The 26,291-nt window shown below is 36.0% G+C and overlaps 1 protein-coding gene across 4 annotated transcripts in view; it reads left to right on the forward strand.

Moving 5' to 3' along the window:
* Positions 1 to 26,291, forward strand: part of LOC100890668 (calcium-independent protein kinase C) — a 71,956-nt gene that overhangs the window by 27,685 nt on the left and 17,980 nt on the right. For 2 of the 4 annotated variants that reach the window (XM_030998736.1, XM_030998733.1), the window contains exons 2-6: positions 619 to 679; positions 16,965 to 17,124; positions 21,543 to 21,574; positions 22,468 to 22,550; positions 25,327 to 25,459. In XM_030998736.1, coding sequence (XP_030854596.1) covers positions 619 to 679; positions 16,965 to 17,124; positions 21,543 to 21,574; positions 22,468 to 22,550; positions 25,327 to 25,459 — 469 coding nt within the window. The remainder of the gene's footprint in view (positions 1 to 618; positions 680 to 16,964; positions 17,125 to 21,542; positions 21,575 to 22,467; positions 22,551 to 25,326; positions 25,460 to 26,291) is intronic. The other 2 variants (XM_030998735.1, XM_030998734.1) reach the window with 2 other exon arrangements.

Genomic DNA, 26,291 nt, shown 5'->3' on the forward strand with positions numbered 1-26,291 from the left:
TCCCCTGACACACTATTAGTGTTTTTCTGCTAGTTACATTTACATGTACAAATAGAGAGAAAGTTCGATCATCAGTCAAGTCATTTAATTGTATAAATGTATACAAATTAATTAAAATATATTTTGTTAATATATATGTATTTAATACATTAATACATTTAATACATGTATTTACTTCTTATGACGATGATATGATGGAATTAATTGGACAATAATGATGTGTAATTAAGACACTTTCAAAGAATGCATATCATATTCATATTCATGTTGATAACAACAATCTTGAAAAAGTAAGTTTGCAAAAAATTCTTGATTCTTTTGTTTTTTCCTTGATAGATAGATTTATCAACATGAAGCTACACTGTACATTTGTATGTCACATCATTTAAATGTTTGTACATAAAGAAAGTGGATGGCAAGAGAAATAGCTCAGAAATATAAAATCATCTCTTAATTAATTTTTGTATCCAATGTGGAGGAGCAAAATTTAGGATTTGTAAATTTGTACTGTAGTATTCTATCCCTTGAGTGTGTCTGCCATTGAGTGTTATTGTTTGTGTCTCATATTCTGTATCATGTTTTGACGATGCCTTATTATCTTCCTGTTTTTCGCCCCAGATTGACCTGGAACCTGCTGGGAAGGTACACGTCATCATTGAACTCCAGGGATCTTCAGAGGGTGAGTACCCTGTTCACACTTAAAGACATTTATATGAACCCTGTGTATAGAAACGTCACAATAAAGAATCACTGTATGGCAAATGAGGTGTTCACATGTGTATTGTACAGAGAAACGTTGTATAAAGGAAATAGATGATATGAAAGCTGGCCAGTCATCAGTGTATGCCCTGTCTAGTTTGAGGCGAGTTCAAGTTATTTTTTTTCATACGTTCCCCCAAACATCTCTACTAGAACTACAATCAAACAAAATATCAAATTAAAATGACGCTTATACGGCAATTTATGTACTCAATGCCATAATACAATTCCAGAGAAAATTGGTGCTGATGGTATGTTAATATTTTTCTTTAACTCGCCCCTGTACTTTAGAAGTGGACACGATTCTACATCAAGTTAACATTTTAAAAAATGTTCAAAACTCTGTTTTGCCATTCAACATTTTGTTACGTCATGTTCGGTCTAGAAAATTGTCCATGTGTCATCTTATAGCTTTACAACTTTTGTATAACTTTGCAATGGATTTGGCTGGTCTGAATGGGGTAAATCCGAGTTGGCTTGTCCTTTTAGTGCAAGGGGAAAGTGCTATGGAGGGAAGGAAGGGAGGATGTGAGATTATAAATTAGAGAGCAAGGATGCAAAGAAGTGTGTTTTGAGGAAGGGGATGAGGAGCAAGGGATGTAGGGTGAATGGGGAAGGGGAGGGGAGGGGGGGGGGGGGATGTGTAAGGTTGAATGGGGAAATGGAAGGTGGGGTTTAGGATAGAGAGGTGGGGAGGGAAAGTTTCAAAAAGAGTTGGAGGAGATGTTTAGGATAGAGGGGTGGGAAGGTTTGAGAAAGAGTTAAAGTGGTGGTTTAGGATAGAGGAATGGAGACTTGAGGGTCGGGATAGAGGGATGGAATGAGAAAGTTAATGGGTTGGCAAGGATGAGATGAGTAAAGAGGGATGGGAAAGAAAGGATTGGGAAAGAGTATTTGTGAGAGGAATGAAGTAATAAAAGGAGGATTTAAAAACAACAGGAGGGGGTTATCAAGGAGGGGGTGTGGAAGAAGGGGGTAAGGATGAACGGGGAATAGCAAAGGGGTGTGGAAGGATGGGTTGATGAAAAGAAGAAGGGATGGGGAAGGTGGGGAGATGCCTCTGTGAGCTAAAGGTATACTGTCAGTGTGTCTCACCCCCCATTTCTTCCTCTCAATACACTTTATCTTCAGAGCTTTCAACTTTCACCGGAACATTTCAGTATTCTATTGACAAAGAAAGTAGACATTCAAGTTCATTCTTTGCAATGGTGAATATTAGAACCCCTTGGTAGCTGTCCTAGATTAAGGATGCACATCACACTTTTGAATGTATAAATCACAGTGGGATAAAACAATAGAATCATGAAGTTGAAAGGTCTCATGGTGAATGGATATAAAAATCATATTCTTGTAATATCTAATGATATATACTAGGGTCTGATTTTTAATAAAATCCCCCAAACTCGGATGTAGGTTTGAGTACTGTATGTGTAGAAACTAGGAAATCTCACATTTGGTGTATTTAATTGATGTAGTGGTCATCTGATAGATTTTTGTTCTCAGAACATTTACATGGCATTTACTTCAAATCCTCTGTTTTGAGCCAGGAGGGCATTAACTCATACACCGGTACTTTAACAGACAAAATTGAGTAATACACATTTAGGTACTGTATTGTGAACCAGTTCACCTTTAGGGTAACATATATATAGGAACTGCTAAAGATGGCTGCTTATCAGTAAAATCAGGTCGGCACATTGGCAATGATTTGTTACACTCCTTCCTCTAGATATTTTGTTCTGTTTGTAAGCAGCTTACGAGGGAAACCTATCATTAATCTTCAGGCTCTCTAGCTGTACATGATGCCATTTTCAGGCTGTATGTTCTTATTAATGTTAGATGCAGAGATTCCATGCTGATGATTCCTGGCTCCTAGCTGCTTATAACCTTCAAGCTTTGCATAATATGGAGAAGGTAAAAGGATTGGGGATCAGAAGATGAGCTAAGCCTCTTTATCCCGGTATCATCGACAGTTGATCACTCAGGGAAAAGTGAAGTTGATGTACCATTACATACATGTCAATTATAATTCAGTAGACGGATTGGATGAAGATAGGAAGGAGGTGGGTCTAGTATGTGTTGAAAGGTATCAAGGGTCGAGATGTGCCGAGAGTAGGTTGGCAAATGCACACACGAGGGGGAGGCCTACTTCTTAGTGGGAACTGAGACATCTTGAGAGGGAGGGCATGCCCTTTAAAACAGAAGATCACTTGGAGATACAGGTGGGAGGAGGTGAAGAGAACACTGATTATGTGAAGAGATGGTTACAGCCTGAGAAAGAGATGCTAGTGTAGATGTGTAGCATAATTGTATATTGCTCTTCATAATCTGTAGGATTTTTCAACAATCTGTGTTCCTCTCGCATATCACATCAAATGCCAAAGGACTGTCCCTGATAGCAGAATATCAAAAAAAAAATTAAAAAAGAACACCCTTGATAAGTTGCCTTTTCATTTTGTTAAGTCTTCGATGCTCTTGATTTCTCATGGTTTTGCCAGTTTCCTCGTACTAGTATTCTGATAACCTTTGTAAAAAAGCCTAGAGGTAGGAATAAGAAAAATGCCTTGAGTAACGTAGACCGGCACAGTTTCTAATAACCGTCCGGGGACCTTTACGGTGGAGTCACCAGGAGGAATGGAAAATGTAGGTCATGTCCCGGGTTTAGAAACACCTTCATTTTCACACATGGGGTGACATTTCTGGAAGGCTATGCAGGTGAATAATCTAGTTCACATTCATGGCAGGTAAGAATGCGACACTTCTTGTCATCCCTCGCATCGCATTTGTTACAGTCACAAGAATGGAACAAGTTTAATGGAGTGATTTCACTTGACTTGTGTGACCTCTCTCTCTCGATGCTGTTTTCATGATCATGTAAATGGTTTTCTTATTCATCGGATGCATATAGGTGAAATTACATTAATGTCAGGCTATTATATATTTAGTCTGAATGTTCAGAATTGATCTGACATTTTTTATGTCAGGGACACTGCAGTATGGAATTCGAAGTAAAACACAGAAAATAGGGACTTTTAGATTGAGTGGATGAGGATGGCGTGAATGCAACTGATTATGCTTGTCTATGGCAAGCCATTTTAATATTTATTCCTAATTCTTGATATCAAGAATTACCATTGCTTAACAACAGAAAATCATTTCTTGATATCAAGAATTACTATTGCTTTACAACAGAAAATCATTTCTTGATATCAAGAAATAGGAATAAATGTTTAAACGGCTTGCCATAGACAAGCATGATCAGTGGATGTTCACGCCGTTCTTGTCCACTCAATTTTAAAGTCCCTAATGTAAGGAGTTCTGTGTAGCTGAGAGCTAGAAGGGAATTAAATCTTATCAGTTTACATAGAGTGAGCATCCCTTTGCCTCTCAGGATGACATTGTTCTCTGAAAGTGTGTTCAATGTTTTGTCAGACAAGCCAGCATTTGATGATGATTATAAATCTGGATTTATTGCTTAATGCAGAATACCATCTATAAATGTCTCTAAGCCAGCATTTTTTAGTTTAAAAAGATGCAAAAATGCAAAAATGAAAAATAGAGGAATAGATTAACTCTTTTTACATAGCTGGGCCTTTGCTGTATGATAGTTATGTTTGCAGCCCCTATTGCCTGTGGATGTGATGTGGTGCTAACTTCTTTAGATTCTTGATGCATGGTGCATCATTGCATACAATTTTGATGCAGGTTGCATTTGCTTGCCTGGGGAAAATATCTATATACTCACCTACAAACACACTCCGCATAATCACGGTAATCCACAAATACACAATGACAGCGAATGTTACCGTATGACGCCTGCCAATTACTTGGATTAGCCACAGATTTGTTGCCATGGAAACACAACCAACGATGTACTCCAATTCGATTGAGATATTTTTAGTGGGCTTGTTGGAGCCGGCCGAGGCAGGTGCTCCTGATTAATATGTAGGTCTGAAATGGCTCGTGTCCAAGCGGCGGCATTGTAGAGCAGTGACGGTGGATTGTGTTAATCAGGACACTGGCCCCTACAATAGGCTCTCTCTTGATCACTTCAAACTAGTCATTAGGAGAATGAATACATGTATGATATCTCTATAGATGTAACTTGGCCACTGAATGGAAGGGGGTACAAATCTATATTCTGGAAAATATATCTGCTGTGGTGATTGTTTTGGTGAGATGCCTCGTTATCTTTATGCAGTTGTTGGCAATGCCAAAAAAAATCACACTAAATATAGGAGCCAGTGTGATATTATCTGTGCAAGTGTGATAAAAGCCCACACATGTACATCAAAATAAACCACAATCATTCACAATTTGGTTAGTGAATGTACATGTTTACATCACACGTTTGATGGTATTGCCTGGTTGTATGCGGATGTCTTTGTCATTTTTCTGAGATCACTTCCTGTTTTTGCAGGAAGTAAACACGAAATTTTGAAAGATGGTCAATTGTTGGAAAATAACCTGCCTGAATGCCTCAATCATGACACTACAATATAGATGTAAACATGTCATACATTTCATACTTTAAAAGATGGTCAATTGATGGAAAATAACATCCCTGAATGCCTCAATCATGACACTACAATAAAGATGTAAACATGTCATACATTTCGTACTTCTCATACACAGACGTCCATAATCTGTAATGCACATGTACATGTATATGTACATATGCCTTGATTTTTTTCTTCAATGAAATCTCTTCTCCTTCATCATCATCATCATCATCATCATCATCATCATCATCTTCTTTTTCTTTCTTTCTTTCTTCCTTGTTATTGTTCTTGTTCTTATTCTCATTCTTCTTGTTTGTCTTCTTCTTCTACTTCTTAATTTCTAATGATGACTTCTGAAACAACCACATCCCAGTAAAACATAATACCAAAAGCTTCTTTACTGTACATCAGAGCCAGACATATCTTATCATATCATTGAACTGATATTCATTGTCCTTCAAACTCTCAATAGAAATATTCATCTATTTATAAATTTCTTTTGTACGACAAACACTTGCAGGTTTATGTTTGACTTTATTCTGATATTTATTGACATAGCACAATTCTATTATGGCAATTGTATTATAGCAAGAAGAATGTTGAGGAAGGAAATACTAGAAAAACATGAAAACCAGATCAATTGTTAAATCCGGGAAGGTATGGCCAAAAAAAAAATCAGAAAAAAGAAGGGAAAAAAGAAAAATAAGAGGAACAAGATCCTTGTAAGGGTGTAGAATATTGCGATATCATATTTGAAGGGGAATGTTTTTTTCATTTTCCCATATTGAATGTTTGTTACATCTATAGAGGGACGACTTTTCACTCAGAGCTAATAACTTCTAAAGTTGGAAAAGGCAAATTTGCTAATTCCATTATGATTATATTTAATAGTGTCTGCTATACATTTCATTATACATTTCATTTTGTATTGATTATTTTTTCAGGGCAATTTTCTTATTTGTGTATTACATGTATGAATGAATGTAAGCATATTTGTTACACATGCAATGATCATGTTTTATAGGAGTTTGCTGTACCCATTTACTCATAATCATTTTACTTTATTAATATTTGCCATGTAAATATGTGTACATACCGGTAATCAACTTTTTATAGTATTGCCTCAAGATTGTTTTAATAGTCATGATGGATAGAATTTTGAGCTAATCATTTGGCAAATGACTTACGCTCCTACTTGTCAAAATGTGGGTCTGTTTTCATTGTTATAATATGTATTGTGGAAAGTTTCTTGTGATTTAGTGTAAAACCAACCAATAACAAAATGAAATGTGCACATAGCATTGCCAGCTATGTTCTAAATTCCCCTATGTATTCAAGTTCTGACAGATGAAATGTCAACTCTGCATTATTTGATAATATGTTTGTAACAGCTGTGTTTACATCCTGGATGAAATGCCATAGCAACACAAATGCTATATGAGTTCATCTACTGAGAGCCAGAAGGGTGTTAGTTCTGTTTTGAAGTACATTAATGCCCTTTACATGTATGTTGCTCTCAATAGAAGAATTGATCTATTGATATACAGGTACATGTAAAAGCATTCCTTTTTTGTATCACATTTTTTTAAATCGTAGTTACTATCTCCAGTGGAAGAAAATTGCAAGGAATACACTAGGAAGTGCTAGGAAAATAGTAAAGTAGACAATAGAACTAGGAATTACCTACCCGGTACACATCTATGAATATATGTATTCTGTATCCAAAGTATAGAAGGATTTTTGATGAGCAGGCATGCCACAGATGGTCCTATTATCATACAGATAGCATGTGCTTGTGTACATTTTGAGTAATTTTTCAGCTTGTGCATTACATGTAGATCCAACGAATAATATTTAAGGTACATATACAAGAAACAAGGTGACCTATATATATAAGATGTTAGATACTTCACCTTTCTTTCTTATTCCATGCACGTTACTTTGTATTAAAGAAATGGGAACGCACTTAAAGAAGGATATTTACCGGCCATGTTTACCAGTCTTCTCCTGTGTCTATACTCCAGGGCAGGCAGGCAGGCAGGCAGGCTTGGTTCAGCAGGGATGGGAGGGAGTGCAGGCAAATTAAATTTTCATTGATGCATCGAGGTCTCTTTTAATGAATTATTTGCTCTGTTTGTTTCTTAATCTCAGCTCTGACAGACTGTGTAACTAGCCAGAAGTTCATAGCGTAACCCCATATTTCCTTGCCAGTCGGAACGGGAGAAGTCATGGGATCTGCAAAATGTGCAGAGTCACTTGAAAGACTTGATGACTTTGCCTAATCGATAATAGGATCTAATTTTTTATGCAATGGGGAATTCTCTCTTCATCAACCGAATTCAAACTGTTACCTTGGTTACAATACATCAATTAAGATTATTCTTTACCGTCTTTATTGTCATTCGATCAAGTGCTTCAAACATCCAGACGTCATTATTCTTTGAACTTTTTTTAATGAGAAGTGGAGAAAGGCTTATTCCAGACAGATCTTTCAAGAAACAAAAAAGAGTAGGGGATCAAATACTATATTTTATGATTTCATGGATGAAGATTTAGACTTATAAATGGATCTGGGTTAGGAGAACAAATGATACTCTTTGGTGAGTGCCGAGCATTGATATGTTAAACAGGGATGGCACTAACTGAATGCTTTTGATACATTCAATGTTCAATGCAGCAGGGTTTGGGCGTACATATTCTCTCCATCTCCCTCTCTCTCTTTTATAGTTCAGCCCAAAATGCCAAATGTCATCCACATAGAATCCTGAAGCATGCATGACTGTGTGCACATGCAGGGCTTGATGCTTTCAGAAATGGGATGTATTCCATAATCCCTGCAAGGAGAAGGGGGGGGGGGGAGGAGAAAGAAAAGAAAGTATTTCTGGTGCAATCTATAAGTGTGATATAGCCGTGACAAATTGTGAATGGGGGGTGGATAGATTGTAGTGATGATACAGAGAGATTGGAGAAATACGTGGAATACAATTTAAACAGAACTTGATTGATGAAGGTATAAGGAGAAGGGTTTGAAAATCTGGGGCTGTGATATAAGATAGCAATGTAAACAACAAGATATGACAACATTAGATATGTTATGAAACAAACGTTAAAATAATAGCTACTTTAGTTCATTATGCGTATAAACAGCTGTTTAATTTTGTGATCACTGAATCAAAATCTCATTCAGTGACTGTATGAGATTAGGGAAATGTTTTAAAGCATTTTGATTTGATATTTTAAATGGGTATCATATTTTCTCTAGTAAAAGTGTTCTGAAGAGATGTTGTTTGTTTTTAAAATGACTCACTATATTCTTTATTGCTTTGAAGAAGCTCTGCACATTGAAAGTACATATTTAAAGTTTGATCATCTTAAATATAAATGAAAAGTGTTTTTTAAAGAAAGGGCCGATATCTGATTATATTAGCATACAGATAAGGAAGAGAATTATTTCATTTTACATACAGCCAGACAGATCTGCAATCATTTGTCACTTTTGAATACACTGAAATGGAGTAAGCTTTTGAGAAAATATGGAAGGGGAGGAGGGAGAGGGAGAAGGGGAAGAGAGAGAGAGAAAGGTGGTGAGAGGGTGGATTGGAGAAGGGGGTGGGGGATTGAAATTAAACGATTTCTAGACCATGTATCACCAAGGGGCAAGTCTGATGTGAGCATGGTAAACCAGGTCTGTGTATTTAGAAAACATTGCCATGTATTTGGCTGTGAACAAGTGCCACTGGTTCTCCTCCTCTAGAGCCACTTCAAACAGAGCCCACTGATGCATTACAGTCTGTTTAGGCCTTGCTTGAGGCTTGAATAACTTAAACCCCTTTCATACTCGCATTTGAGTCTGGAGTGAGTCAGGAGCAAGTCAGGAGCAAGTATGCTTCAAAAGGGCGGGGTTTAAATAAGTTATAATACCATCATCATCATCATTTATTAAAGTCAGCATTTTCCCTTGTACGAGGAGTTACCAGCTTTTGCGTCATGATGACACTCCCTCTCTCCACTTCTTCTTGTCTCAAGCATCCCCCTCGTAGCCCTTTCATATTCATGATTTAGTCCGGAGTGAGTCCGGAGCAAGAACTACCAACTAGATAAGGCTTGATTACCAGTAAGTCATATTCCAGTCACTCCTTTCATACTTGTGGGTGAGTATGGAATGAGTCCAAAGCGAGTACCAATCACTTGATCAGCATTCAGCACCCAAAATTGAGGCTTGAATAAGTTATACCCCATTCATATTTACTTCCAAAGAGGGTTGAATCGAGACTTGGAATTTGGACTTCCTATTAGCGTCACTTCACTCAAAAATCTGCACAGATTTATCAGCCTTTGCTCAATTTGTTTTGTGTCAAAGATTTAATACATAGTGATTCTGCACATGAGCTAAATTCTCCATCAGTGGAACAGGTCTGATGTTGATTGAAACATTGTTGAAAAGCTATGTTGCATGTCATGACAGAATGACATGAAAATATTTCAGCATGAAAAAGTAAAGTATAATCTGTTGGTTAAACCGTGGAAACAAATGCAGATAGATGAGTCTCGATAGCTTTGAAAGTAGCATCATTTGAGACATTGATTGAGTCAACACTTGCTTTCTTTAATATATAGGCCTATACTTCATCTCTCCCTAACTCAAACTATTTTCTGTCAACTCTGTATCATCATCATTTTCATATTTGCCTTCATTTGTTTTCATTAGGTCATAAGTTGTCTTTACAAAAGATAAAAGGATTAAAGGTTTCTCCTTATAGTCCTAATTTCCATAGCTGTACGTGCAGGGAATAATTTTCCTCAAATTTTTTGATTAGCAATTTCAGCCGATGGATAAATATTTCAAATGAAATTCTGTACATTTCTATGGAAGAAAACTGCTACACAAAAGATATTTTGTATAGCAGTCATGCAAAAATGCATAGCAAATTGCGATGCGATACCAGGAAAATTATTCCCTGACGTGGCCACACCTGTAAGAGCAGGGATCAGAATCCATGTGCTAGCTCTAGTGCAAGCTGTAGATGCAGAGTTTGGGAAGCATCTTGCATTATGCATGTTTCCAGTATGAGATCAAAATGGTGGCACAGAGGTATCTTGACATTTGCTCCTGTGACAATTGCTTCAGGCTTTACTACATCAGAGATATAGGGTTACTGCTTAAGATTACGGTTATGATTGGTTTTAGGTTAGGGTTAAGGTTAAGGTAAGGTACAGTGTTAGGTTCATGGTCAAATTTAGTTAGCAGAGGAATCATCGCCTGCGTCGTACATCTAGCAGAGAGTAGAGAGCGAGGAACAAGGTGCATGACAATATGAACGAGGCATCCATCTGTCAGCCACCAACGTGCGTCTTGAAGACTGTGTAAAACGCGTCACTCTCTGCGTGTGCTCTGTGCATCGCACCGTCAAATGTGAATGCCTTTCTGCTAGGAGCATGCCTGACTGGTTCCAACATCAATCTCTCTAGACATAGCAATTGGTTTATACCTCTCAATGCAATTTCATACCTATTTCAATGGTTCTCTAATTCAGTTACGCCAAGTGGATCCCGTGTGCGTGGGGGGATTTCATAAGGTCATTAATGCTTCATAGAGGGCTGCATAAATTTGGATGGTTTGCAATGTAGGTAGTGTTATCATGATTTAATGAGTTGCTTGAAAAAGAAATACTTGAGCCATGCAAAATAATTTGGTTGGAAACAAGAGATTTACCTATGGGAATGAGTTTTTGCCTATTGAATAGTTTCATCATCTTTAATGTGAATGTATTTCAGTCATGGTGATGTACTTTTATAAAACTGATTTTTATTTTAAGTACTTCTTTGACATTTCATGAATTCCCACATTTTCTAATTAAAACTAAGGAGGATCTCTCCTTACAGACAAAAAAAAATGTGTTTAGACAAAATTTGCTTATAATTCCAATAAATCAATTTAATCAAACTATAATTTTGTATATAATTACTTAATATGTTTTTAGTGCAGGATTGTATGTCAATTTCATTTATAAAATCATACATGTATGTCTATCACTTTGTTCTATTTTCTTTAGTTACATCAGCCAAAGTTGTATTACTTATTTATACCCAACCTTTTGGTTTGAGTGAAAAACGGTTAATTGATAGAAACAGCTGAAAACAAGCATTTTGCTGGGTATGTTTGGGAAGTGAAGCGGATTGTTTGACGTCATGCACCTCTTGTATAATCTTATAGCACCTGAGGCATAAAAGCATATGTTAATGTCGCTCTGAATGTTTTTCTTCTTCAATGTACAATTGGTAAATCTTATACAGTAGGTTTACGGGTGCACCATGTGTGAGAGAGAGAGACTTGGTAATCTTTCTTGGGGGTGTGGTAGTCCTGAAAATGACTGTTTGTTATCTTTCTTAGCATATAGTTCTAAGGAGAACTATAGCGCTTGGAGAGGATGAGTGGCTCGACGTTTCGAACAGGTTGACTATCTGTCGTCAGGAGTGGATCTTGTAGATCTTGAAGAAGTAGTGAAGCGAAGTTGATCAATTTTTGGGGTGGAGATATTGGTAAAATTTACCAAGTTGAATTCAATGAATTGATATTTCAGCAATGGTATATGTTTTCTCTTTGCTATATATTGTTTTTAATTATTACTTTTGGGCTTTGTATCTCTTGAAAAGGTACTTTAAATATGAAGTATGTTATCATTATTATTATGATGATGATGATGATGATGATGTTGATGATGATTATAACTATTATTATATTTTGTGGAAGATATTGTGAAGAAAGCAGTATAGTGGGTCTAAATGAGGAGGATGCTCAAGACAAGGAGAATTGGGAGGGAGGGAGTGTCATCATGGCACGAAACTCAGTGCCCCCTCCTGAGAGGGAAAATGCTAATTATGATGATGATAAAGATTATTATTATTATTATTGAAGAAATAATATTGGGAATATAAAGCATATGAACGATAGAGCTGTTATCCCTTTCATCAAAAGGAAAAAAAAAACAAAAACAACTACCATTGATAAAAAAAATCCCATCACTGAGCTGAGTATCCACCTTTGCACAAGAAGCAGTGTTGAACCATGGTGATGCTCATTTATACGAGGCACGACCAAATTTTCCTTGTGAAATTTATTTGGTAATTTTTCGACCAATGCCGCATTTCCTATCCTGCACTTTGTCAATGATGAGATACATTGTCAGCTAATGTACATGCTCTAGCTGGCCTGAGGTATAATGTACTTCAGAATCAGTATAGAAGATGCATCAGGTCCTGTGAATTACATTAGGAATTCCCAGTATTTTCATTTATGCATTTGTATTAAAAATTTATATCTGCATTACAAGATATGTATTTGTTCCAATATATGTGTTTTACTTCCACTTCCAAGTTTTAGATTTTTGCTCTCTGTAAGATAATTGAGTTTCCGTCACCGACTTGCTCCTCTCTCTCTCTCTCTCTCTCTCTCTCTCCTATTTGTTCAATTTCTATCTCTCTTACTGAAATTCTTTTATCCCTGTTCTGAAGTAGACATGGTCTTAACCTATGTTGTCTGGTATTTTCTTTTCATATACTTTTCTATGATCCATTGCTATACTAACTTTTTACTTGTAACTGTATGCATTTCTCTCTCTCTCTCTCTCTCTCTCTCTCTCTCTCTCTCTCTCTCTCTCTCTCTCTCTGTATTTCTATCTATCTTTCTGTTTGTCTTTCTGTTGTCTCTTTTTTTAACACTATCCCACTATCTCACTCTCTTGGCCTCACCCTTGACATGTTTGTCTATCACTCCTCTTTCTTTCCCCTTCCCCCTCCCACCTTTCCTCCCCCTCCCACCTTCCCTCCATGCAATCTAACCTCTTGCTATATCGATTTCCATAATGCTTTCAAACTTTCTTCTTATCTTTCACCTCCAACTCTTTCATTGGTTTATAAGCAAAGATCTTCCTAGCTACCGGGAGCGGGAGCTAATCATAAATTTCATTATGGACACAGACGAGACCAATGAATATTAAAGCTCTCCCAAAGGGCAGGCATCTCCATCAGCTTGCCAGAGATTTATTAATTCACATACATTTGCTTCGATTCTGAAGCATGAAACATGCGCTACTCTCCAGCCTCCATGTCTGTCGTGGCTGAGTGTGTCGTCTTGTTATGTGCTATAGTCTAAGTGTGTGGGGAGGTAGCAGTGTATGTGTATGTGCTGCTCAGATTTCAAGTGGCGGGCCATGGTTGTGTGTTTCAATGTTAGATTTAATACGCTCATGATATTCCAAAGCAACATAGAACATCTCATGAGGAGAGATTGAATGCTTTTGTAGCATAAAAACGCATCAGTTGTTTCTTCTTTCACATTCTCTGGGACTATCACATTTGTGTCTTGGATATAATTTCTCAAAATCTCATTCTCACTGTCATTCTCGTTCTCCCTTTCTTTCATCATGTTGTGCAGCATTCCCCCCCCCCCTGTATTCTTGTGCAGTCCGTACTGCAGAGTTACTGCACATCATACTTCTGTGTCTGCCTGGAATGGGTTTGAATAGGTTATCTTTATTCAAGAAATACTTAGTGAGACATCATTCACAGTAACCCTATATATTTTGTGTGACTGTGAAAATATTATGTAGAACTATATATTTCAGGTGCCAAGGTGATCAGGTGGTAAAATCAATTTAGATTTTCTTTTCCGTGATGAATTATTGTCTAGCTCTTCAGTTAGGTTTTAAAGATAAAGCCATATAAAAAAATGTAGTACTACAATCATGTCTTCCTCTGCATACTTTCTTTCTTCCTTTCCCCCATTTATAATGTATAATTGTATTTATGTATTCGGGCGTACCCACTACAAGCTATGCTTTTCGGGTTTCGCGCCTTCTTCCTTGTAATACAAGTTCTTTAATTATATTTATGTTCCTACTTATAAATTGTAATGTTTGGAAGAAAATAAATGTTCATTTGAATTGAATTGAATTTCATAGTGAAAACAAAGGTACAATTTTAATAGGTAAACAAATTTGACCATGACAAAATACATAAACCAAAATAGCAAATTGGAGTGGGTAACATTTTCTATGTCTTAATTGTAGCTGAAGCAGGGTAAAGACAATTGCATTAAGAAATATTCACCTGAACAAAAAACAAACAAAAAAAACAACAACAAACCAACAGCTTATTAGAATCACCATGTTAAGACTGGAGTAAATTTGATTCTCAAACCATAGTTTTTTTAAGAGTAGAGTGCTGATCGATCATGGTTTTGAGTGACTTATTTTGTCAGAAAGGACACTATATAAATCTATATTATTATTATTATTATGTTGACCTTTAAGTTGGAGGTTGAAACTAAAAAGATGCATAAGATCAATCATGCCATGATGTATTATCATATAATGCATCTTGATCAACATGTTATTTGACAGGAGGAAATCACTATTCATACGTTAAAAACAAACTTTGTATCTATATTTTCTTTACCCAATTTGCCATTTGTCTTAGTCTCCTGAAAGCACCTGTTTGTTTGACTGAAAGCAGTGTAGAATCTAAATCGGGGATCTAGATGATCATATAAATGATTGATATGTAATTTGTTGACTACGTTTTATCCTGAATTCATAGTAATCATCTTAGATTCAAATGCGAGCCTAAAGCTGCCACTTATATTATTGTTAGGTGTTCTTAATTTGCTTCATCTTTTCCCAGAACTTATTAAAAGTTTTGTTTCAATTTGTATTCAATTTAGTTCTAGATAGTCTTATTATGTGACTGTTAGTGACTAAAAAACACCTGCCCACCTGTTAATACTTTGACATTATGGGAGGGTCCACAGTTATTACGTTTTGGGTCCATTTTTACCCTGTGTTAGAATTGAGTGCTGCCCTCATGCCTGCCTCTCAGTAGAACATCATCAAGCCAGAAATGCTTCACGATGATTATGAAATTAAAAAAACTTCTGCACCTAGTTTTTCTAGTCATATCCCAGGGTCTTGTCAACATTCACCTTGTTCCTTCAAATTACTCTCCTGAAAGTACACATATGCAGTGTGTATGCTGCAAACATTAGGCTCTGTTTCAATATAGCTAGGCAAACTGTGTTGCTAGGGTCCTCTGTTACACACTAGCTTAGCTCACAATGTCAACTTCCATAACAGAAATTTGTATGAAAATTGTGAATGAAACATCCCTGAAAGAATCCTTGCATCGATGGATGTGAGTCAAATGGCTACCTGTTATAAAATCTAATGAAAAGTGTGTTGCATACATTATTTCCTCTGAAACTATTATAATAATGATAATGATAATAATTAGCATCATAGAAATAGTAATGATGATAATAATAATATTAATAATCATAATTATAATTATGAATGATAATAAGGAGGAGGAGGCATTATGAAAGCTGGAATTTAGTAAGGTGAAAGAAATTGCCATCAGTGCCACGATCACTATTTCCTATCATACAATATCATCAGTACGCATATGATTATTTCCCAGTATTTCCGGGGAAATTGACAACCCTGCTTATCAGAGTGGAGGATGATGTGTATTTGACCCTTTATTGACAGTCTTGATTTCTTTACCCTTTAAGCTTCAGTAATTACATAGGTGTTTTTCATTTTTGTGATTTTTGTGAATCTTGACCAAAAATTTGAAATGTTTGCTTTTACAAGGCATGTGAATCAAATGCTAACTTATGGTTTATCACTTATGGTACATGTCTACCGTAATGAACGGTGTATAAACCGCCATCACATGTATTAACCGCACCCCTCTTTTTCGCCCTAAAAAAAAAATAAAAAAAATTAAAAAAAATAAATTAAAAAAATTGCTGACTTAAAGGTAATACAAAGTTTTGGGAAATTTTGAAAATTGGGTGGATAGTGAATCTTTACAATTTTGATATATTTGGATGCCCCTGTGGATGTATTATAAGCACTAAAAAAAATAGCCCCTAAAACACTGCTGTTTTCGAGAAAAATTGAATATAAAAATTTACCGGTGCTCCCGGTAAATTTCAAATAGCGCCTATGGCCGTACAATGGTAGTTGCGACCATGAAAATCTCAGAATATGTAGTTGTGATATATAATTTCCAAACGGGAATAGCTAATCGGTCGACTTTAGTCAAGAAACATTGTTTCATAGCTAAATTAATATCTTGACCTTGAGAGGGAGCTATACAACATAAAGAGTTTATTATTTATAATTTCATAACTTCAGACTCGATTTCAACCGCGACAACGATCAATGAATATTGTAGGAACGCATATGCTTCCAATATTTTAATTTGAACCGAATTCATGACCCCATACCGAAACTTTGTAATACCTTTAAAAGCAGTAGAGGACCTAGAATAGAACCTTGTGGTACGCCGTGTAATAGAAGAAAAATTGGAGGAATTATTATTATAAACTACATATTGAAATCTATCAGAAAGATTACTTTCAAACCAAGATGACAGACAGATTTGAGTGTTGTTCTAGTTTCCCAGTGGTGAGTCAACACACCGATTACTGAGCTGGGAGACATTGCCAGGCATAGCGCCAGGTGGAAGGGCATATATCGAAACTTTAAAATAATTTTTTTTTTTTTTTTTTTTTTGTGTACCGTGTATAAACCGCACCCCCGACTTTGAATTTTTTTCAGCGGCAAAAAGGTGCGGTTAATACATCTTTATGAATAAATAATTTCATACTGTTCCTTTTTTTTCTCTCTTTGACATCAGCAGAGCCACCGAAGGAGAAAGTATTTCGAGTGCGTGAAAATGCAGTGCACAAAAGACGAGGAGCTGTCAGAAGACGAGTCCACCAGGTCAACGGTCACAAATTCATGTCCACCTTTCTGCGCCAACCCACATTCTGTTCTCATTGTCAAGACTTCATCTGGTAAGTGTCTTCTTCTAAAACAGTGCTCTACAATACCATTCAGCGTTTTCATCGTTGATCACTGATTGAGTAACGATTGTAATTGAATTTACTTTTTTTACCAAGGATATCATATTTATCAATAATTACTTTGTGAATTTTAGACAAATAGGATTCTGAAATAAATGTGAAGGAATGTATCCTTTAGACCCGTAGTAAAATATTAAAACTTCCTCTGTTCTGAGCCTTTGTGTGGTATTGACAAGTACATCATCAATTTGTCAGAGTTCTGTGATTTGATTTGATATTTGAGCAAAGTGGGTTATGTAGAACTATGCCCTTTTCCCCTTTTTGGGGGGTTCAAATTTCTTGTCAATATTGTACATTAAATGGATGTTCATGAAATGGCTTTTGAGAAATACATGTACGCTTTGTATCGTCTATACACACAAAAAATGAACACGACTGCTCCCTAATTTATGTTGTGGCTCTTAATAATGTGGCCATTAATATTGTAGAAAGCAATAATGTAATGGTCCAGATCACGAGGCCTCTATGGTGGATCTATGAATTCTTAATGCATTTAACAATTTTTTGGAGTATCTGTGGCTAGAAAATGAAACGGTACCTGGTAAAATGAACCATTATTAGAGATAATGGTAATTGTCTAGGAATATGGTCCATTATTGTCTAGCTCACTATTGTTAATATGAAGAGAAAGATAACTAAAGATCTATTTATGCATGGATTATTATGGTATTTTTGATTGGCTCTCAGTTGTGATGAGCATGAGATGGTCATGGGAATTCAGGAGAGGAATTTGAGAGGAAACCATCGCAGTGCTTCCAGGGAACTACTGGCATGATTAAATGTTAGCATTCATCAAGATAATTCCTAATCCATTAGTGGGACTCAACATTGACATATATATATCGGGTAATAATTCATGGCGAGAGGCTCGTACACGACACACAGTGGACTGGGATGCAAAACGTGCACCTTGTTTGCATCGGCCTCTCACGTACTTCGCCATGAGGCTCTGTGATGGGCCTCCTGCCTCAGAGTATTCTCCTGCTTTTGTTTCTCCTTTGCCTTTTATCCTCTTTTCACTAGGCAATGCCAAAAGCCCATCAATTTCTGTCTCTTTTGCTGAAGATAGATTACCTTTGGAAGTCAGGATCGGGGCTAAAAGCTCCCTTTTCGCTTTACTAGTATACTTTGTACATGTCAGAAAAAGATATTGATGTCAAGGTATGGATCTTAAATGAAGCAATTTATCCTGGGAAGACTGTCAGAATGGACATAAGTTTAGTTGATGGGTTTTTTCTTCCTTTTTTCATTCTGATATACCTAGGTGGCTAAATAGATGCAAGGCTCTGGCTGCAGTAATGCTAGCGCTTAACAATGCTTAATAAGGCATGATTCTCCCAATTTTACTGACATGTATTTAAAATTTGGAAAAAGTCAGCATACAGCATGTATCGCTGTTTTTAACAAATGAGAAGCTTTGATGAAATATTATTATTTCAGCCTTCTTATCACACATGCTGTTCTATAGGAGGATTGAAGGAGTCTTTTGTATTTTACCGCAATGTTTTAGCCCGAATGCCTTTGAATCGACTCTAATAATAGGGAGCTACCAATTGAACGTTAGTTATCAAATTACCAGCTGCTGTGCAATTAAGCATACAGGTCTCATTTTTTTTCTTTTTTTTTTCCTCCCGACTTTCTCCCGACTTTCCCCGTCCCAAAATATTAATGGAAAGGATAAAAGAATGAATTTCCACATCCATGGTGATGATGTTGATTTTTTTTGCTAGACAAACATCAAGTACTCCAGACGCAATCGAGAGCTCTCGATTGTTATTATGATACGGGAAGGGAAAATCTGAGTAGTGATACATGCGGAATCATCGTCAACCTCAACATTCCATTAAGTTGATTAGTGACCAATGATTGAGGCATGCAAGTTATTGGACGCTGTAGATGAAATATAGATGACCTTGCTTTAATGTTTTGAATCAATAAGATGTGATCCCTGGCCTTATTGATGATAACTCCGGGTGAAGAGAAGCTAGTTTTGATCTTTATTTTCTAGAATTCTCCATTCATTTCAACTTTTTCTTTGAATTGGAAAGATGGTTTGAATCATTACAGCTACTCTTGAATACTTGCATTTACAGTAAATGATACACTGAGGTCGATGGCGACTCGTTTCTTTGCTCTAAAAACATGCCACTCTACCTGAAAAAGAGCCTCCGTTTAATTTTGTTTTTTCAGTTGGTTTTAATGCACAAAATCTCTTTTAAAAGAAACCTTCCTGTTCTGTGAAGATTTAGTTTGTGAGAGATATAAATGATTTTGAATTGTTATCATGTAGTGAATACGAATACTTGTATACATTTTAGTACTTTTTTGAAACACTCGTCAGCAATATGCAGATTGCTTAAAACTGCATGATGCTTGCTTACCTGTATGCATATATCGCATACATACATGTACATGTAAGAACATTTGTAAGGCCTAGCAGTTGGCCAACGTATTAATATTGGTGGCTGAGTCATAGTCAGGGCAACCCATGGGCTGTTATGTTTGTTTCACTAATTGTTTAGCTACTATGTAAGAGTTTATTTTGTTAAAAGTCATTTTGCCCATAATTTCTGACACTTCTAAATGTTCAGTGACATTGTTTTTACTGCTTCTGATCAAGACTGGATGTCCGGTTTACCTTTAAGTGTATTCTCATTTGATTTGTGGAGGCTGAGTAGCAATGTCAATTCAATGAGTTGCCAGAAGACATTTTTATTGCCACAGCTGGCATTCGGACAGTTTTTTCAAAAGAGGATTTGCATGTGACAAGAAAAGAAAATATTTGTGAAAGCAACAGAAAGTTAAGTTCAAACCATCTGAACTACATGTACTTACAATATAGCACATGGTTTAAAAAAAAAATCTTTTACACATATATTTCATCATTTTACACAGATTTAATGCCCTATGACGCCAAACAAACATTACACTCTTCTTATATAACTACATGCACAGACAATCTAACAGGTGTTGCATTCCCTATAAAGTGAGATGAATGTTGAGCACGATGAATACTTATAAAACTTTTGAAAGAAAAACAAAAAAGGAAGAATTAAAACAAAATGAAATACCAGAACAGGTATTCTTACTGATTGATCGTTCGATATTCACATTGATATTCACATTGGAACTTCTTACAATCTTGTCACACACTGAGAAATCTAAAAATGATAGACATAAAGGAAGGGGGAAAATCGATTGTGTTGGGTGGGGGGAGGGGGGGGGGGGACTGGATAGATACTAAACTGCCTCAGATTGAATGCTTAGCAAATTTGATTTCATGATTGTTTACAATCTACCCTGTAAGAACCTCTATTCATTATCATTTTTTGTCTGCGTGCTAGCTCTGCCCACATCTACCCAAATCTGCCTTCTTATTTTGTCTCCAGAGGCACTAGTGTGTGGGAGGAGTGGTCTATGTTTAGACATGAAGTCTGTACGGCGTATAGAGTTGCCTCGTAGAGAGAGCTCTGTATAAATTTGACAAAAGCATACAAGTATTTCTTCTTCTTTCTAAAAAGAATAAGCTGTCCTCATTTTTGTTGTTGCTTGTGAGATGCAAATAGATGCTGCTAATACCGAAGAAGGACAATCAGATAATGCAATATATCCATTTGCTCAGGGAATTGTATGTGTGAGTGTGTATCTCCACTGTTATTATTATTCACCACATGCTTCAAGCAGTCTTTGCTTTTGTCTGCTAATTGGTGGGAATTAGATATAGAGCATTGTATCGTAATGCATTTTTTCATGGAGAGCCACTTGTGTTTGGGGTAAAGACACATCCATATATATTATACAACATAGAGATATATGCATAAAAACAAATTTCTCTCATGCACTAGTAAATACTGGTATGCAAGGCTTCAGCAAATGTAAAAGAATTTATCAAAATATAAAACCACTCAGAAATCTGAATTATTCTTTCACATTTCCTTTTCTTCTTTTTATTTGGTCAAAGGCTGATCTTTCTTATTTGCAATCGATGTATTTTTTTGATAAATAATTGTAACACAGGATGTTCAAGACTTTTTGTAAAAAACAACTTGTCGGCAGTTTTATGAACCGACGAACCAATATTTATCCATGTACGGATTCATTGGTTCATTATAATGATAACAAAAGTTGAGTACCATAAAAGGTGATATGGAGTATAAAAGAACATTCCATATGCAGATTTTCATTGTTATTGTTCATAGATATATCTATTGATATTATATTTATTGTGAGGCTTGATCATTGGAAATGAAGGAGATGAAACAAACTCGTCGTTGAATATGACTTATTTCACTGAAAAGAAAATCTGTGATTGCTAATGGCTGATTTGTTGTTTCTCTCTCTCTCTCTAGGGGTCTGTATCGCCAAGGTTACCAATGCCAAGGTAAGTACTCTTCTTAATCTGTGTTACGTTACAAAAATAAGTTCACATCTCACCAAGATCTCACCCACCTCTTTTTTATTTCAAATGTCTCTCTCTCTTCTTCATCTCACTTTTGGTGACTCTCTCTCTCTCTCTCTCTCTCTCTCTCTCTCTCTCTCTCTCTCTCTTTCTTTATCTTTATCTCTATCTCTATCTCTATCTCTCCCTCTCTGTCTGTCTCTCTGTCTCTCTCCTTTTTTTTTTTTTTTTTTTTTTAGAGTTATGGGGTAGGACAAACTTGCATATCATGAGTATCTGTAATTACTGATTATATTTACCATGAACAATTTGAAGACTGATGGCCTCATTAATTCAGTTTGTATTGTGGCATATTTACTTTCTCCATTATGGACTCTTGGTATACCACATATATTTTTTATTCCCGTAATTGTCTACAGTTGGGAAGCTGTTTTAAAGGGAATTTGTGTAGAAAGATTGTGTTCATATAAAAATATCCATGATTACATGAATATCATTCAATCGGTCTGCTATAGTCCAGCAACCTTTTAAAGGTGTATGCTTGTCTTGACAGAACAAACCTTACAATGTCTATCTGACTTGATTTATTTTAAACTTGAAGAAATATTTAATAACTGTTGTTTTATCCTAGTAAATAGTGGTAGTCCAGTTTGTAGTCTATGGTGGATCTTCATTAAAAAAAAACATCATTCCAATTTCCCATCTAATTTAGATGTTTTTGTTAAAAATGAAAATAAAAATAAAAAAATCAACATGCATCAGCTTATGGCTGCTTCTTTGAATATTTCTCAGAAAACCATATTAATTTCAATCATTATGACTACCAATTACTGATCATAGCTTTATTTGTTGTATTTTCTTTCTTTTCACTCCAGTCTGTACAGTTGTTGTCCACAAAAGATGTCATGAGCAGATCATCACTCGCTGTCCAGGACATAAAGATGAAGGAGTCAACGATGTAAGAACTTTCATCTTTGCTTCCTACTCTACCTTCCATCTATTTGCAATAGACTAAGTTTACTAACATATTCAAATTTTATGCATATTTTTTAAGCAAAGATTTTTCTTAACAACCTGAAGAATTGCCCAAGGCTTGCCTGACATAGCGAAAATTAATGTGTGCAGACTGTATTCCAAGTATTATAGCTCATTCATTCATAACAAGTTAACGGATTACCTCATTATGACTAGGTTCCCAGGAAAGTAACATCCATAAATTTTAATATGTTAGTAAACCGGTCTATTACACTGAACACCCTGGAGAAATCTGAACTCATTATGACATCACAATATTATCAGTTTGGAGCCAGAAGGGTGCTCTCTCAGATACCGAAACGCAAGGTCAATGCCCTTCTGGCTCCAAACAGACAAACTTTCTTGTGTTTTTTTACATGGCTGTTCAGGAAAGACCTTTTTATTATCTATGTGGACAATGTTTAATTTTCTTAATTGCCTGTCATTATGCTGACACATAGATTCCCCCTTAGTATATTTGCTTTGAAACGTGCGCCTACTTACTTTGATTATTTACCCTCTATACATTTGTTTTATTCACAAAATATTCTCAATGACATTCTCAATGACAATCTTAATGAAAACCTCAATGACAACCTCAATGACAAATCTTATGATGAAATGAGGAAGTGAGGTGATGTAGAGAAGATGTATCACCCACCCACGGATACTGACCTCCTATTTACTTACATCTTCTATTGCCTTCTTACACTGCAATGAAGAGTGTTAGTACTTGACCGTATAGAGAACCTTTCCTCTGTGAATTAGCCAGTTGGTAGATACTATGTGTGCATGGGCAGATAGAGGTTATTTGTACAAACCTGTAAAATCCATCTAGACGAATACTGGAAAGTGTGTGTTCACACAAAAGTTATATAATCATTATTCATTTATACACCCAAGAGTACATTCTATGATGCACAGGTGCAGGTACCGGTATTCTTTTTTAAGGGGCAAGCAAAGTGTATTCATGAAGCACTTCTATCTCTTTGGCAGTGATTATTGTGAAATTCACGAAGTGACACTTAACATATTGAATGATCTGAAGATATATTTGTACGATGTGCTTTCTACAGCATTAATTTTGTGTGTGAACACAATCAAATCTTGTTCACACATGACAGTTTAAATAAATGTACTGTTTTACCGCAGAATTCCTCTTTTTTTATATGTTATTACTTTTTCTCCCTGGCAGAGAGGGTTACATTGAAGTGAATATGCAAAACTAGGTACTAGGTGTACTTACTTAGCTGTATAAGATACGGCAATATGAAGCACATTACTGTCATTTTGCTTTGATGGTTTACCGCAGTGGTTTCCTGTGGCACATGTTAACAAGGTTTTCACACGGAGACGACCCCAAAAAGTGATGATATTGGAATATGTGCAGATTTTGATTAATATGTCACCTTCAAAGTTGCAAATGCATTTGGTAAATTGTGAGCTGTGTGTGAAGTCCATATTGTGGCCATGCTTTGTTAATTGGAGTAATGGTGTTATGGTCAACTGAGCCTTTCTAAGAAGCAAAAGTAATAATACAGTATTGATAGTGATGCCAGACCAGATTTGGCAAAGAAAAATAATTCCATTTTGAAATATTGATTTACATCCTTTACAAAAAAGGTTGGTGATTTAAATTGATTTTCTTTACTAAATTTGATTTAGATTTCACATTTATATTTCAATATCACAGCTTTTATTTTGATTTATCCAAAAAGATCATACAGTGGTATCAGACAGTAATGAAATGTTGGTATATTTGGGTTTTAAATGATATGTATTTTTTTTTTTTTTTTTACTTGATTCTGTAAGGATAAAACTAGAAGAGCTAGAATGTAAAAAGTGTGTGTATGAGCCTGTCTGGAGTGAGTTTGTACAAAACCCTGGGAGTAGCGGCCCGTGCGGGGAGATATAAATAGCAAATGAACAGTTGGAGAATCTTAACGAGGTTTAGATAGGAAAGCCAAACAATGAATAACAATGTGATGACCATGGAGATTGAATGCTTACCATTGTTGCTCACCTGATGACCACAATATTGGATTACATGCTTGCATCGTTTGGGATAATTGGTGGTGTAGTTCATTAATTTTCTATCACATCTACCTCTTGGTATGAATTGGGTAATTTATATCAAACTCAAATCAAGAGTAGCAGTATTTATAAGTAAATAGGGATTGGTTAAGGAGCATTTGTAGCAATAAAAAGATCTCTCACTTAAATTGAGATATAAATACTTCTGTCAAGTACCACCCCAGAATCTAATTTGACAAAATTATAAAGTTGCAACATACACTGGATGGAAAGCACAGTTACTGTTCATGATCCTTTTACAATATATACAGTATTCTTGATTTATGGAAACGTGAGCAATTAATTTGTTTTAGATAATGTGGGTCATTTATGGCATATCTTTACCTGCATTATCTTTGCCAAGTAAATTGCTCTTTTGGTTTAATAGAGTATGCGTCATATACATGCCCTGGAAGAAAGTGCTCTATTTTTCAAAGTCCTGACATGACTATCAGCATTTTTTGTTTCTTCACCTGTATGTACATAAAGTCTATGTTGGCTTACATGTCCTCAGGTTTCCCCCTCTTTTGTGTCACTGTATCAACTTTCCCCCTTTCAAATCATTTCTTAGAGTTCCATACAATTGTACAATGTCTGCGACGTCGAACGACACTGACACCACTGTTTGTTCTTTTTCTTGTCTCCAGCAGGTCGGATCACAGAGATTCAACATTAACATCCCCCATCGCTTTTCCCTCCACAATTTCCGAAGACCAACATTCTGCGATCATTGTGGGTCCCTACTCTATGGTCTCTTCAAACAAGGCGTGCAATGTGAAGGTTAGTTGACCAGTGGATCCTATGTACACATTCTTCATGTATAAATCTATTTAGTCAGGATTCATCTAACCCTCTCAGTTATGTAGGTGGTGTAAAACTACCCCAACATTGAAAATGAATATTGTACTGTTTATAAAGGTTAGCTTCTATGATCATGAAAATTACAAAGTTCATATGTTGAAATTTTGTTTATATCAAATGAAAACTGTGAAGAAAAAAAGACATCATAAATTAAAACATGGTTTCATTCATAACAGATGTATGCAAATTTGGTAGCAAATGAAAGGTTAAACATGCAGGATCAGCCCCTTTGCAGCTACTATAATGTATATGAATATAAACTCTTTTGTGCATTGGTGAAGAATTTTTGTTTGTGATTGAGTCTTCAACAAGACTGTGAAGATGGTGCTTTTTTATGTCAGGTGTTAGACTATTCCTAAGCTTTGGAGCGGCACAACTGAAAGCACAATCTTCAAGAGTTACTTTTGTTTTATTGTAGGATAGTTTTGCATTACATTGACATTGACCTTCAAGCAATTGACTTTGACATGTAGAGTATGATATCAAAATCTTAGGAAGATGTAGACATGTTGCCAGAGAAAAATCCACTATTTTCTAGAAATCAATATTTTGACGCAATCAGTAGAGGCGTAGTCAGTACACATCTTATACAATCAGACTATTGACCTGAGGTGTTAATAGCACCTTCATCCACATTGTAACCTTTTACAGCAATTGAAAGTGCCAGTGGACAACAAAAAAGCAGATGCAGGCATTTGAAAGTGATTTGCCCCAAAACTCTTTCAAAAGCCACTGTAAATGAAAGAGAGCC

Source organism: Strongylocentrotus purpuratus, unplaced genomic scaffold (assembly GCF_000002235.5).
Source record: "Strongylocentrotus purpuratus isolate Spur 01 unplaced genomic scaffold, Spur_5.0 spur5_scaffold_5, whole genome shotgun sequence".
Lineage (NCBI taxonomy): Eukaryota > Metazoa > Echinodermata > Echinoidea > Camarodonta > Strongylocentrotidae > Strongylocentrotus > Strongylocentrotus purpuratus.